Here is a 16,745-nt window from a genome sequence, read left to right on the forward strand (position 1 = left end):
TTATGCAAGGCCGGAGAAGGGAGGGAAATCTGCTGCCGCGCCAAGCGGGGACTGCAAACTGCAGCAAGCTCAAGGAACTCCCCCCCCCTTCCCTTTCAGTTTTTAAAAAGTATTTTTATTACTATTGAAAGGCTTGGTTCTGTCATATTTGTCTGTCTGTCTGTCTGTCTGTCTGTCTGTCTGTCTGTCTGTCTGTCTGTCTATCTATCTATCTATCTATCTATCTATCTATCTATCTATCTATCTAGACAGCATACAACATTAAATATAACAAGACAAGAAATCTAAATAACTATAAAATTTACTAAAAAAACACATTTTAAACGATTCCATATACACTCACATACATTCATCCAATCCAATCCAATCTAGTGGAGAGGGAAGGAGGGTCCCTCTCCGTGATCCCCCGGGTATTGAGATCCCGATCATTGCGAACGGGCTAAATCGCGATTTTTCAACCCGGAAGTAAAAACACCATCTGCACATGCGCGCCCTTTTTTTTATGGCCATGCATGCATAGATGGCGCCGGGCAGATCAGCTGCTGGGCGGCTTCCCTGGGTCTTCCCCCTCTTGCTGGCGGGAGGGCGAGAAGCGCCCCCCAGCACCCGCCGCTCGCCCGCCCTTCGCCAGGCCACCCGCCCTTCGCTCGCTGCTCGCCCGGCCACCCGGGTTCGGGGGGGTGCTGGCAAGCCCCCCATGCCAGCGGCGACGTTTTAAAACAGCTGCGCGGCTTCCCAGCTGAGTCCTGAAGCGAACTTCCGCGTTTGGCTTCGGGACTCAGCTGGGAAGCGGCGCGAGTGAGCGGCGCGAGCGAACGGCTTGTCTGCCGCCTGCCTGCCCGCGCGCCCGCTGCTCGCCCGCCCTTCGCCCGCCCACGCCGTTCGCTCGCCGCCGCTTCCCAGCTGAGTCCTGAAGCGAATTGGCTTCAGGACTCAGCTGGGAAGCGGCGCGAAGTGAACGGCGTGGGCGGGCAAAGGGCGGGCGAGCGGCAGCGAGGAGTTTGCGTGGGCGGTGGGGAAACCCCAATCTTCGGCTCCTCGCTGCTGCTGCGGAAGTAAAAACACCATCTGCGCATGCGCAGATGGTGTTTTTACTTCCGCAGCGCTACTTTGCGAAAAACCGGTCATTGCGAGGGGTCATTGCGCAATGGGGTCATTGCAAGGGGTCCTGGAACGGAACCCTCGCAATGATCGGGGGACCACTGTATATATATATATATATATATATATATATATATATATATATATATATATATATATATATATATACACACACACACATGCATACTTACATACTTGTAACCTATTTTTGCTGATAATGAAAATGAAGGAGACTAGTATATATATATATTTCAAGCTATTTAGCTCTGATCAGCTAGCCATACCCTTGCTAGGATTTGAACCTAGGCAGTCTGTCTATAAGTCTGCCTATTCCTGTGTATATTCTGTAATCATTTATACCTAGTGGAGCAGGAGATATTGTGGGTGTTCTGTTAGCTCTGTTCAGCACCGTTTTCTATAAGAGATCATCCTATCAGCCAACCTAGAGTTCCATACTTAGCTCAGATCCATCCTACTGCTTGTGGAATGCACCATAAATATTGTCTTGTAAAACACACATAGAGAAAGAGAGAGAAAAAGAGAATTTTTATTTATTCAATTTTTATGCCGCCCTTCTCCTTAGACTCAGGGCGGCATAATTTTAAAAATCCTGGTCCGAGGTGCTTCCAAAATTTTCTTCCAGTGCTTTTGTTCTTGGACTTCTTTCATTAAATTTTGCCACCAGATATTATGAAATATTCAGGGGACTCGGGAATATTTGGTTGAACTTCAAAAATATTCCTTCAAGGTTAACACCTGCACTGCTGGCACATACAGATGTACAGTATAGCTAATCTTAAACCCTGTGCAAATTGTACCAAATATGCAGTTTTTAAAAAAATGCTTATTTTGGGGAATTAACATAGTTGGCCTAGTGGTGAAGAAAATTAACAATGTTTTGACTCTTGTTTGTTAGATTAAATGATGATACCTAGGATGCCAATAAGCACAGCCTCAAAGAATGTAACCTTTTCTCACATTATCCTACAAAATTGCTCATTATCCCAAGCTATTTGTTTCTACAACCTACCTACTTTATATTTCAGTTTGCAAATACTCATGAAAAATAGTTTTTAAGGAAACCCCAAAATTTCTATTAATCAAAATGTTATTTTTCCAGAATATTTATTTGGTTGGCTAACATGGCTTATGCTTTTCAGAAAAGAGCTGCTGTAGGTCATAATTTGAGATGTGCACTTCAAATGGAATCAATATATTCTATCCTAAGCACAGACTTCCTGGAAGTTTCAAATTTCTGGGACACAGAAAAGCATTCTTTTTGTCCTCAGAATACCTTCCTATGCTGCTGCTGATACATTTGCAGTATTGCTGGAATACAACCAGCCTGCTACTTTGCTAAGGAAATTTGTGCTCAGAAAAATAAGTTGGAATCCTTAGAATGCCAAGTGAAAAGTCCTCCTTATATCAAATAAAGATGATGATGCAACATTTTTCCTATTCTATTATGAATAGGAAATATTATGGAAAATATAGAAAATACTACTTAGAGACACAAGTGAAAAATATCCCAGAAATCTCAGCTTAATTTTTTTTTACTGTCCTGTAAAGCCATTAATTTCACTATGAAGATAACAGCTGTCTGTTAGTTGCTTTTAGCTGTATTTTTGTTTACAGTTCATATTATTTGTAAACTTTTTGGAAGTATTTTTAGCCTACAAGAAATAATATAAATAATAAAAGATACATAAGGGAAATCAGTGTCACTTTTTGTCCCTTTGTCTTAGAGTGGGATGTGGGACCGGTTGACCTTTTTAAATTAATTTTTCAATTTTTATATACTTTTAAACTAATTTATTGGGGGGTAATTTTAGTGATGGATGTTTGGGACCGGATGGAAGGTATGTATGAAATGAATGGAATGAATGATTGGTGGTGTAATTTTTATGATATGAATGAGTGGGGTGGGTGGGGTGGTATGTATGGGAACAATGGGGATAGTATGAATGTAGAATTTAGCCTACCTGGCGGTAGAGAGACAGGAGGGATGGGGGTATTTATCTCTGGGGTGACAGAGGGCCAGAATATTCCGGTCCTGCTGGGGAGAGGTAGATATGGCGGGAGTCACGGGGCTAGCCATTCTGGAAGAAAAAGATATTGCTGCTTAAAAGCAATCCCTTGTTCTGGTCCCGTGAGCTCAACCCGGGGTCCTGGTGACAAGTGTAATCCGGGCCCTGGGCTCAAGCTGCTGCTCCTCAATGCCAGATTGGTAGTAAACAAAGCTCTCCTCATCCGGGATTTGATCCTGGATGAGGCCGATCTGGCATGTGTGACTGAAACCTGGCTGGGCCCGGAGGGAGAAGTTCCTCTCTCAGAAATATGCCCAGCCGGGTTTCAGGTATGGCATCAGCCTTGACCCCAGGGAAGGAGGGGAGGAGTGGCTATTGTAGCCAAGGAGAACTTTTGCCTGCGTAGACTCGTTGCCCCTGAGATTGCGGGTTGTGAATCCCTCCTGGTGAAGTTGGACCTAGGGGTTCAGGTGGGCTTGTTACTCACGTACCTGCCTCCCAGCTGCATATCAAGAGCCCTGCTTGTGCTGCTCGAGGAGGTGGCTGGGTTGGCGGTGGAGTTCCCCGGACTTATTGTCCTGGGGAACTTCAATCTACCGTCACTCGACGGTTCCTCTGGACTAGCACAGGAGTTCATTGCCACCATGACAACCATGGACCTGACTCAAATAGTTCAGGGTCCGACTCACGAGGGGGGACACACACCCGACATGGTATTCCTCTCGGGACAATTGAGTAATGGTCTGAGACTAAGGGGTTTAGAAGCATTGCCTTTGTCATGGTCAGACCATTTCCTAATGCGGCTTGATTTCCTGGCTCCAATCCTCTCCCGCAGCCCCAGATGCCTGATGGACCCAGAGGGCTTTCAGAGGGCACTTGAGATTTTACCAGATTCACTCATCCACAGCTCGGCAGAGTCTCTTGCTGAGGCCTGGAACAAGGCTGCAGCGGAAGCTCTTGACTGAATTGCACCATTGTGACCTCTCTGTGGCACTAGATCCTGTAGAGCTCCATGGTTCAACGAGGAGCTCTGGGAGTTGAAACGCCAGAAGAGATGTCTAGAGAAGCGATGGAGAAAGAGTGAGTCCGAATCCGATCGAACACTTGTAAGAGCTTTTATTAAGACCTACAAAGTGGTGCTCAAGGCGGCAAGATGCGCGTACCATGCCGCTTTGATTGCATCAGCGGAATCCCGCCCGGCCTACTCTGTTTAGGATGATCCGCTCCCTTCTAAATCGGGAGAGTTGGGGAGCCCTTGCAGGGCAGTGCTGAGGAATTTAACTCGTTTTTCGCTCGGATCCAGGCAGACCTCGACTCCAATTGTATAGCAGTATCGGCTGACAACGAGTCAGTCGAGGTTACTGAGGCTAAACGTCTTTGTCCATCTGTCTGGGAGGAGTTTGACTTGGTGACACCTGATGAAGTGGACAAGGCCATTGGAGCTGTGAGTTCCGCCACCTGTCTACTGGATCCGTGTCCCTCTTGGTTGGTTTCGGCCAGCTGAGAGGTGACATGGAGCTTGGTCCAGGAGATTGTCAATGCCTCCTTGGGGAGGGGGTCCTTTCCGGCTCCTTATAAGGAGGCACTTGTGCGCCCCTTCCTCAAGAGGCCTTCCCTGGACGCAGCCATGCTTAATAACTACTGTCCAGTCTCCAACCTTCCCTTTATGGGGAAGGTTGTTGAGAAGGTGGTGGTGCTCCAACTCCAACGGTCCTTGGAAGAAGCTGATTATCTAGGCCCTCAACAGCGAGGATTCAGGCCCGGCTACAGCACGGAAACTGCTTTGGTCACGATGATCTCTGGCGGGCCCAGGACAGGGGTTTATCCTCTGTCCTGGTGCTTCTTGACCTCTCAGCAGCTTTTGATACCATCGACCATGGTATCCTTCTGCGCTGGCTGGAGGGGTGGGAGTGGAAGGCACTGTTCTTCAGTGGTTCTCCTCCTACCTCTCCAGTCGGTCGCAGTCGGTGTTAGTGGGGGGTCAGAGGTCGACCTCTAGGTGGGGTTGTGGGGTGCCTCAGGGGTCGGTCCTCTGCCCCCCTGCTATTTAATATCTACATGAAACCGCTGGGTTAGATCATCCAAGGGCATGGGGTGAGGTATCATCAATATGCTGATGATACCGTTATACATCTCCACCCCATGTCCAGTCAACGAAGCAGTGGAAGAGATGTGCTGATCCTTGGAGGCTGTTGGGGTCTGGATGGGTGTCAACAAGCTCAAACTCAACCCAGACAAGACGGAATGGCTGTGGGTTTTGCCTCCCAAGGACAGTTCCATCTGTCCGTCCATTACCCTGGGGGGGATTATTGACCCCCTCAGAGAGGGTTCGCAACTTGGGCGTCCTCCTCGATCCACAGCTAACATTGCAACACCACTTTTTGGGCTGTGGCAAGGAGGGCACCAGTTGCGGCCCTACTTGGACAGGGAGTCATTGCTCACAGTCGCTCATGCCCTCATCACCTCGAGGTTCGATTACTGCAACGCTCTCTACATGGGGCTACCTTTGAAAAGTGTTCGGAAACTTCAGATCATGCAGAATGCGGCCGCGAGAGCCATCGTGGGGCTTCCTAGATTTGCCCACGTTTCTACAACACTCCGCAGTCTGCACTGGTTGCCGATCAGTTTCCGGTCACAATTCAAAGTATTGGTTATGACCTTTAAAGCCCTACATGGCATTGGACCAGAGTACCTCCGGAACTGCCTGCTACCACACGAATTCCAGCGACTGATAAGGTCCCACAGAGTTGGGACCTTATCCGGGTCCTGTCGACTAAACAATGTCGTTTGGCGGGCCCCAGGGGAAGAGCCTTCCCTGTGGCGGCCCCGGCCCTCTGAAATCAACTCCCCCGGAGATTAGAACTGCCCCCACCCTCCTTGTCTTTTGTAAATTACTCAAGACCCACCTATATCGCCAGTCATGGGGGAACTGAGACACCTTCCCCAGGCTTTTATATTTTATGTTTGGTATGTACGTGTTGTTTGGTTTTAAATGATAGGGTTTTATATGTCTTCTTCTCTTTTAATATTAGATTTGTTCCACTGTAACATTGTTTTTATTATTGTTGTGAGCCGCCCTGAGCCTTCGGAGAGGGGTGGCATACAAATCTAATAAATAATAATAATCTAATAATAATCTATAATAATAATAATAATAATCTAATAAATAATAAATAAATAAATAAATAAATAATAATAATAATAATAATAATAATTATTATTATTATTATTATTATGTGAACTGTATGACTACTTTGATAAGAGCCAAGGTGGCACAGTGATTACAGTGTAGTACCAGGCTACTTCAGCTGACTGCTAGCTGCAGTTCTGCATCTCAAATCTCACTGCTCAAGGTTGACTCAAACTTCCATCCTTTCGAGGTGGGAAAAATGAAGACCCTGATTGTTGGGGGCAATATGCTGACTCAGTAAACCACTTAAAGAGGGCTGTAAAATCACTATGAAGTGGTATAGAAATGCTATAGCTATTGCTACTGCCTCAAGAATAAAGAGCTGCTCTAGGCATATTAAGGCAAGAATCAGGTAGCTATAGCTGTCCAAGTATTATTGAATTATAATTCCTGGTAGCAAGACATTTGGCCACAATAATCAGAACTTTCAGAAGTTCTAGTTAAGTTACCAGATGTTCCCCCTTCTCATATTATTAAAAATAGGACTCCTTCAAACAGCATATTAAAATCTCAAACAAGATTTTAAGCTAGCTAAAAAGGACAGCTTTATTCTAGTTGGAAGCTTCCTTCCAGTTTCTTTCCTTATATTTTTTCTGTTCTGTTATACAGCTTAAAAGTCTTCTCCCTAAATTTTCTAATGTTATAATGTTTCTAATTATATAATAGTAGAATATTATACTATTTCAAAATGTTATTTATCAAACGTATATACCGCTTATCCCACATGCAGTCTGCTATTTAATATTTTTTAATTTTCATCTGAACTTTTAAATATACAGTATATGATGGAGGCTTGTCAATGTTTCTTGGGTAAGCTGTGGTTTCTTAAGCTTCGTTCTTCAGTATCATTCAAGGCTAATTTGTCATGTATGAGGACTGCACATGTGAAAACATGTGTACAAATTGGCATATTTAATAACATACACTGACAGCAGATCATATCAAAATTTCTTCAGCAATAGCTTTTTACAACCTAGTTTTAACCACACAGGAATATTGCCTCTTTAAAATATTTTTGGTAATAAGATTAGTTGTACTAATGAAGCTAAGTGTTTTAATGTTTGCTTTTTGTTAATTAAAAATATCACTTTTAAGATTTTTGGTGATTCTGAAGGGCAGAGCAAAGTTTGTAAAATAGTTTCACTGAACAATTTGTCTTTTGAAGTACACTAATATGTAGTCTTATAAGATTATTATAGTTCATTATTTATGTCAATTTATTAACAAGTGTGACATTTACAGAAAACACCACAGGTTTCAAATAAGTTAACAATTTTCTTCAATTTTATATAAAAAAGTACTGTTAAATTAAAAGTCCTGACAATTTGCCAACCACAAGCATTTCCCACACTATTGAATTACCTAAGCAGTTTGATTTTAAAGGAATTCATAAGATTACTGCTGTGATTACAATTCACTATTGAAAACTGGTAATATTCAAAGAATAAAATGAACATGCAATGTGGAAATTGTACCAGAATCAGTAAACCTAGCACAACATCAAGGTATGGCAATACAACAATCAATCCAACTCAGTTTCTTCCACAAAATACATATTGTGAAAAATAAGGTCTTTCATACATTTGCCAAATCTGTTACAAGTTAAAATGTATTCTCCTGAATTAGACTGAACAGAACATATACCTTAATTCACATGTAACTAAGAAGACAAATAAAAAGTAATTTACAAACACTGCTTGTAAATATTTAGCTTATAATTGAGAAATATAAAGGTACTGCTGTATTGGAGCAATCTGAAATAACATCACAGAAATTTGGCATTCTACTATCTTTTTAAACCTTGTTCATTTTTATTTCAATTTTTAACATCTACAGATTTGATCCACACAACTTTCTATAAATGTAGTTAGTATATTTAACAATGGAATAGATGTATTCTTGAAAGGCAAATTCTTCAGCAGATTTCTATAATCACAATAGATGGACTCCATGATCCAAACTGTTTATTTGATCACAAACAGAATTATAGCTAAGTGGGAACAACAGTGAAAATTCCCTATGAGACAAACTTAATAAAACATCTGGAAAGTGACTGATTCAGTTTATGTCTGTGATACAAAATATCTATGGCCTTTTGAGTTTATGTGCAAAAACAAAATAGGGTGGCAAAATGTTCTCTTTTACAAGTGCCAAATGATTCTTCTTGCAAATATAAAAACTTCATAGATAAAGCCTGAGATCAAGATTTTGCAGGGAAGTTATATCTGGGGAAATTAATTTGGGAACTAGAGACCATTTAGTTAAAGGCAGTTAAAAGGACCATAAATCACAAACACTTAAGCATTAGCATAGACAAATGAACTACAAATGAAAATGTCATGTTTTAGGATGCAAGTCAACCCAGCTCATGACTGTAAAAGAGTTGGGTGTACAAAATTGAATATACATGGAAATAAACACATAATTGGACTTCTAGTATTACTCTATACACCCTCTTTTCTACATATGGCACACAGAAAGCAGGAATGGGCCAGTCACTCATTCTCTCTTAGCCCAAACCACTTAGCAGAGTTATTGTTGGATAAAAGAGGAAGAGACAGAAGTTTTAGGTATGCTCACCACCTTCAGTTACTTATAAAAGTAATAAAAGTGGGATAAAAATATAATAAAGCAGGAATGTGCTAGTCACTGCTTAACTCAATGACTATTAAACTGTTTGATTCAATTATTCCTCTTCCCTGTTCCAAGTAAGGTCACTATCCCCATCAAAAATATATATCCAAACTGTTGTTTTACACAGATATCTTGGCAGCTTCAGTCCCAGCTGGATCCTTGACTCACAAACATGCAATTGCAAATTGCTTCATTACTCTCAACTATACCCTTTGGGAAAAATTACACTCCCCCACACACCCGTTTAAAAACCACTGGTATAACTGAAGTTTTTTAATAGATAAAAGATTTCTTGCTTCTATTGATACTATAATTTAAGCAAGCAAATGACAAGTATTTTTAAAATTAGAATATCTTTTAAAAACTGTGACGTGTAGTCTAGTCAGCTGAGTAAAAATCTATATTTCCTTTCTGAAATGGGGAGGGTTGTAGAATAATCCTCTATCTATCTTTATAGAGGATAGTAGTGGAAACTTGAAGGGAACAGCACACTTCTGCTCTTAATTTAAGGGAACATCCCCTTCAACTAATTTGAACATTTTGTCTTTTGTTCCACTAAGATATAAAAGAACACCTACTTTACTGGTATAATGGAGGAATTATTTTTGCTTAAATATCTGCATTCATTCTTTAGAATTTCTCAAGCATAACTTACACAAAATATTATATAATGGAAAATGTGAATTGCATAAGGCAGCAGCATGTGAAACTTTGGGCCTTTTGTTGATTAAACAGATTTTTTTCACAACCTATCTATAAAATAGTGCATTCTCTTTTTGATCAATTATCCAGCATCAGCTTCTTAATCCTATTATTATTGTCACTGGAACTGAACAAATATCCAGTCTGAAAATCATAATGCACAGCTCAGATACCTGTACGCTGGAAATTTCACAAGCATTTCACCTTATACACATGCTGAACCATACCACACAAGGCTCAAAACCAGAAAAATAAATCTATCTAACCCCCAAACTATTAAAGTATTATGAAGAAAGAACCCACAGGCACTTTTAATAAATACAGTGCACAGAAGTTACAGGCCACAGTTGCATGATGGAATAATTCAGTACCAATAGCATGAAGCAGAGTTTGTTCAGTCTTTTACTGACCAAAATATTAAATGGGAACCAGTTACAACTCACTGAAGGGGAGAGGAGAGGGGAGATCACACAAGAGAAAACAAAATTTGGAACAATAGTTTTAAATAATTACTGCAAAGCCCATTATAAAATATTTTCGTTAAACCTTTAAAAGATTTACTAGTTTATGTTCCCTAGTTTTTTAAAAATCTACATAATACCTTTATTTTGATGGTCCATCAATATCCAAATGTGCAAAAGTTACAATTTATTTTAGGAGTGCATCAAAAATAGGTTTAATATTCAAAATAGCTGTATTATGGTAATGTAAATTTCACAGCACCAGTTTTCTGAAATTCTAAAGGATTTAGATTCTATGGAAGGGCAGTGATTTACAAAGTATTTATCAGGAGCTCCAATTAAGTCAGCACATTTAGATTACCGTAATCTGTGGGCCTTTCTTATAAGCTTTCTTTTCTCATAGAGATTCTCACTTATTGTACTTTAACAAATATTATATTTGCTATGAGCAGTTTTTGTGCCTTGAATACATAGATTGCTCAAATCTAAGCATTCATTGTAAGGAAAACATACCTCATTTCAGATACTGCAGCATGATGTTTTTCTTATTCTAAACATGAGATATTCTTAACATGAAAAATCTCTTTGCATAGGAAAAGTGCATTACATTGCCTTCACTGTTATGCTCTGCAGTCCTGACAATCAAAGAACACTGTATACATAGATGCCCAAAAAAACTGTGCCGGTATTTTTAGAAAATAAGCCGATTTGGGTTGACAATAGCCTGAATTACAAGATCATTAAGCTGGAAATTGGCTTTTAAAAATAGCATTAAGGAGATGGTTGCTGTTGGGTTTTTTTCAGTTTTGTCAAACTGATTATGAAGAGCAGCTGGTACCTTGCTTAATTAAATAACTTTTAGATCAAGTATCATATTTCAGCCCCTTGCTATCAAAAAGATTTGTCATCCGGGTACAGAAAAAGCAAAAAGTCCGTTCTGATACACAGTGCAAGGTAGCATATAACTATTAAAACATACAAAATTTTGAACATATGCATACACAAAAGTCAACATAAGCAACATTCTATGTTTTGTTCTTTCTATCTTTGGCTAAAAGTCTGAGAAAGGAAATTCAAGGACCAAAACAATGCTTAATTTTCCAGACTCTTCCCCATCATTACACATCACTAACTGGAAGGCTTGCATCATCGAGATCCACTGGATCAGGATCCTGTTCCTGAGTGCCATTTTTATTTTGAGGTTCCAATAGGGCCTGCTGAGTCACTTTGGAAGTTGAGTTTCTTGAAGGGACAGCCTGGATCTTGAAGCTCCCTGGTTTGGCCGTGGTAAAAGATTCATGAAATCTTCGCTTCTCCAAGACAGGGGGTTTGCTGTTAAGGGTTTGGACCAAAGTGGAGCGGTGAGTGGTTGTGGAATGTGAGGTGGCTGCTGCTGTTTTTGTAGGACAGCTGGATTCTGAACAGCTGGAATGCTCCTGTAAAGGAGAGGTAATTATCTGATTAAGTTGGTAATTTACTCCATGCTAATTACTTAATTCAGACCTATGTCATTGAAATAATGAAAAGGAAAATACAAAGCAAGGCATAAGAGCACAAAGCAGAAGCTTCTCCAATGCAGCACAATGTTAAGACTGTGAGCATACAGTGAAACAGCAAGCTGAAACAGCCAAGACAAGTCCCTAAATCTAGCGTGATATCTTTTAATTCTGACAGTACAATTGCACCAAGTTATTATGCCCAATGCCATCAATCTTCCAGAACAGATTTATCCCTTACTTGCCATATGCCCATTATAGCATACCACCGGCAGCATTTTGAAAAAACTGTCAATTTTAGGAATTTGCAAATAGGATTAAATACTTCTTAAAATCTAATCCTAAAAGAATTTCAATAAACTAATCCCATAAATACATGCAAGTATATTCACTTGTAAAAAAATAAGTATAATTAAATTCTTAAAATTTTATGTGAATTAAACGTCCACTGTTAAGGCACTTTATCTTTTTGTTCATCTGTCCCTTATTCTTTAGTTATTTGTTCTATGAAACTGTAGTAATATCTGATTTTGTTGGTCAATATTTCCAGAAAGTAATATAATGTTATGTAGTTCGGATATTTCTATATTGTACTCTATAATGGTAGCTGTTGTTTTGGTAATGGACTATTTATTATATTCAGTATTTTTCATTTTTTATACTTATTAAATATGATCATACCATTATTGAGTTCTGCATTTTAATGCCACCCTTAAATGAAATCTGCAGAAAATAATTTCTACAATAAGCAAGAAACTTCAAAGAATATTGTCTAGACTTTGCTAGGCTATGAATATTGCAATTAATTTTAAAATTGAGAAAAAAATGCAGAAAAAATTCTGAAGAGTATTGAGTATTCATCAAGTAAAAATCAGCAAGATATGCTGTAAATTGGCAACTATAACTGATCCTGTAATGGAGCAGTTGGGAATTTCATCTAAAATTATATCAGATTATGAAGCTTCTTAATGACAGATTATAAGACCATAGTAGTCTACCTGTCTGTTCCAGAAATGTTATGTTTCCTGGCAAATTTTGGAATTAGTGTTCCAATGTTCTACATCTATTTATCAATCAACCTAAAGTGGAAACTTCTGACAATCTGAAAATGCTAACATTTGCATTAGACCAACAAGCAAAGACTGGTTTAGGATAACATTCCAGAATGTACTTCTACTTTAAGCTATATTGTGCCTCATCACATGTTAATACTTCTATCAACAAAATATCTCTTATTTTGAATGGTAGGCTTCACAGAAAAATTCCCATTTCTATTACACAAATCATTAGCTGGAGAATGTGGCTGCTTAGCTAGATTCAGAATTAGCTTGGTCAACAAACGTTTATATAATAAGCAGATTATCCAGATAGTAGACTAAACCATGAACAGGTCTAGAAACATTTATAGGAATCATCTAAGTGAAGGAAGATAAAGAAGAAATTTGGTACTTCGTTTTAAATGTGATCAGAAATAAATATGTTTAACATAAAACGATTGTGTAAAATAATTTTCAAATACAAACTTCTTTTCTAAAGTGAATGCTATATAAATATTTCTATAACATTTTTAAATTGAACCCAAGCAAGATTTGCTGCAGCAGCATTTCAAATATTTCAATTTTTAGTTTTGTGATGAGATACAAAATTTGTGATTAGAATGTAAAAGAATTATATTATTTTGATTAACCATAAGCTAGTTAATCAAACTATTGCAAGCTATAACAATCCCTGCATCTTGACTAATGATCCCATGCATAATGTAAAAACCATGCAGGTTGGTTGTTTTTCTTAGTGTGCACACCTATGTGCACACATTTAACTATTAGGTTCTGAGAGGGTTTTACTTAGCTGTGTTTTAAAATGATTAAATTCAAATATGAACTCTCATGCAAATTAGGCCAAACATAATTTCTGTCTCCATGTATTTGCCACTAGAGCTTTTCTTCTGAATGAAAGGAACAGAGATTTCAGCAAGTGAATGTTTGCCATTCTGAAAAAATAGATTTTATTTAGAAAAACCACATTTATTAGCCAATAGAGAATGTTTCAGAAGTTAGTAATTTCATGGTGATAATGATCAACAGAAGAAACCACAAGATGAAATTCATCATTTTATATAATGTTAATAAATGGTTTGGATTTCAGCCCTCTGATGAAATGGCAGGTTTACATGAGAGCCCACATACGTGCTGCATTCACCAGTTCTTGATGTATACCTCTGTATACAAGGATTCGACAGCCTTCTGGCCTGCCGCATCTGGAACACAGTGCAAAGCTAAGATTAGAGTAACCTAAACTTGAAAAGAGGAAGGGACGAAGAGAGGAAAGGACAGGGAAAGAAAAGAACTGCTGATAGCCACTAGTAGAGTTATCCCACCACAAAAATTGAAAACAGGCCAAAGACACAAAGGCATACCCATTCCCAATAACCTTTCCACCAACCGGAATGTATTTATGCCCAGAGAGAGTTTCTAAAGGATAGTGCCAATTAATAAGACTGTTTTAATCAATTTTTGAAAAAAAGGTGAAATTTGGTGTAAGAAACACAATTATTTTAATATCCCCAGGCTGTATACAAGTTAGAATAAACTTCTAGTATATTGACAGAAGTAAAAAAAAATCCCAATACTGCTATAAACGAATGGTTGCGAATAGCACTACATTATAACAATTATACTCAGTAGTATAAACATATGTTTGATTAAAAAAAATATGCCATCTATGGAACAACAACATCGTTGCTGACACTTATAACAAACAGTTTGGCAATGTTAGCCATTGTAACACCAGCTGTTCAAAAAAGAAACCTAGAATCTTTTTGAATTACAATTCTGTGCTAAGCGGACTGAAAACTAAATTTCAAATAATTCTATTCAAAGGTACTTTAAATCGGTTTAGGGGTGTCTCAAGCACAAAACTCAGAAAATGATCATATAAATTCACAAATTTCATTGTAGTTCAATTAAGAGAGAAGAGTTTAACTTCTAAATATTAAGATAATAAAGAAAGACAAAAATAGTGGGGGGTTTTATATTAGCATTAATAAAAAACAATGGTCATAGTTGTAGTGCATGCAAATGTGTTACTCCAGATCTAAGAAAGGGTTGACTGATAAAAGAGTATGAGGAGTACTGGTTATTGCTGAAGTGTCATAATTTAAGATGTTTAAAAACATACGGAAGCTGCTGATCTCCCAGGTCCCCGTTGAGCTACTATTGCACCAGAAATTGCTTTAATCCAACTATGCATGTCTTCTGGGCTATCGGCCTAAAATAAGAATATAAAACTTGGGTGGAATTTCAGTTTTAGATTTAAAAGTATTTTACCTATACAATATAAGAATATGTCAAACATTTTCCTCATGAACAGATTTCAAACATTTAATCTAGACTGGTAGAAACAGACTTTTTCATGAAAAACATGAGGATTTACTACAATAGTGTATTTAAAGCACAGTTCTTGACATTGTGGTCACTATTTTGGAAATACTGTAGTTATATAAAGCCATTTTCTACTTCCTGCAAAGAAAAATTCTGGCAGGTGACCATAGCTATTTTCAGATATTTTTCAATGAATAGGGATATGAAAGGCCCATTTACAACTTCCTTGTTCTCAACCTAACTACTGAAGAGGATTCATCAGTATGTTATTTAACCTCAATATGCACTGAAATTATGTGAATAATTTATAATGTTCTAAAAAAGGAACACATACACACATACATGAAGAAACTAAAAACTTCATTGGGAGTAAAAGTTTATAAAACTCAAGTAATTATAATGAAAAGGATAACACTGCCATACATAAAAAAGAATCTTAGATAACACTGCCATATATATAAAATAAATCTTAGAAAATATCAGAAACAATGACATGGCATCACCATAGCAAACAGACCAACTAAAACTCTCCAAAACATTTTAAGTAACTAAGAATCCCAATAGTCAAAATGAAAAAAGAAAGGATGCATTGTAAGAACTGAAAAAGCCACTATGTAGGACAGGTAGGCAAAGATTAGCAGAGTACATCTATAAAAACCAACTATGAGCAGAAAGATATGATGAAACACTTACAATACATGGGCTAGACTCAACCACAGTTTCAACTGGGAAACTGGGAACATCCCACATTAAGGGAAATCCAAAAATATTGAGGAATTCTTGGTTACTTGGCATTGAGACAAATCAGCCACGAATAGACCCAGAAACCACATTTTCACACCATCCAAAATAGATAGGGTAATTAAAAAGCTACAAGGAAACAAAAAGACCAGAATCCATTCTTTCCAACAACCAACATCTAGATAAATTAATATCAGACAATCAATCAAGTAAAAAATAATACCTTAAGCAAGGAACTGCACCAAGGAGAAAACCAATCAATACTGGCAGAACAAGCTATTCTATATAAATAGGGAGCAAATCCCACTCTATTTGTACTAAAGATATTACCTAATTATGTAATGAAACACCTGTAAGCAACTGTTCAGTAAGTACCAAGGACTTTATAGTTCAACCCTGAGCTAAAAATATTCTCTTTTATTACTATAGCACACCATTGGAAAAATCCTCTTAGCAGGCTTTTTAAGAAGTTAATCAAAGCATTTCACTAGACCAGTTATGTCACTCTAAAATACAGAAGATCTAAACTGAAAATGAGAATCACTCAGTTCTACCAAACTACAGAGATATTTGTTACAAATTGATGGGTAACACAATTCATTAGCATCTTCCTTGATATTTATGAAGCTCACTGCCCTGACCTAACAATCCCCTAACCATGGGATTGGGCGACATATAAGTGAAATTAATAAATAATAAATAAAATTAATAAATAGTAAATCATGAATGGACATATGACTTATTGTAAAAATAGTTGGGTTTTTTTTTTTTTAAAGTCATGGGTACTTGCAATCAAATGCTTTGCAAGCTGGATGGCTAATTGGTTGTGGTAGACAGCAATCTTCCCAGCTTCTCTTCTGATAAATGGATATTTTATTGCTAATCACAAAACATTCATTCTGTGAATTTCCTCACAGTAGACATTTTGTGAAAACACCTACTAAACGTTTTCAATTTCAGATGTTCCCACTAATTCTTTGCATATTGGGAGCCTCTAGTTCACACCTTTTTTT

The 16,745-nt window shown here is 38.2% G+C and overlaps 1 protein-coding gene across 4 annotated transcripts in view; it reads right to left on the reverse strand.

Moving 5' to 3' along the window:
* Positions 1-7,511: 7,511 nt before the first annotated feature.
* PLEKHA1 (pleckstrin homology domain containing A1) overlaps positions 7,512-16,745 on the reverse strand; it is a 56,128-nt gene continuing 46,894 nt past the window's right edge. For 2 of the 4 annotated variants that reach the window (XM_070752552.1, XM_070752553.1), the window contains 2 exons: positions 14,789-14,878; positions 7,512-11,551 (listed from right to left, as the gene is read on the reverse strand). In XM_070752552.1, coding sequence (XP_070608653.1) covers positions 11,234-11,551; positions 14,789-14,878 — 408 coding nt within the window. In that variant the 3' untranslated portion in view covers positions 7,512-11,233. Of the gene's footprint in view, positions 11,552-13,797; positions 13,869-14,788; positions 14,879-16,745 lie in introns of all 4 variants that reach the window. The other 2 variants (XM_070752555.1, XM_070752554.1) reach the window with 2 other exon arrangements.

Source organism: Erythrolamprus reginae, chromosome 5, assembly GCF_031021105.1.
Source record: "Erythrolamprus reginae isolate rEryReg1 chromosome 5, rEryReg1.hap1, whole genome shotgun sequence".
NCBI classification, from domain to species: domain Eukaryota; kingdom Metazoa; phylum Chordata; class Lepidosauria; order Squamata; family Dipsadidae; genus Erythrolamprus; species Erythrolamprus reginae.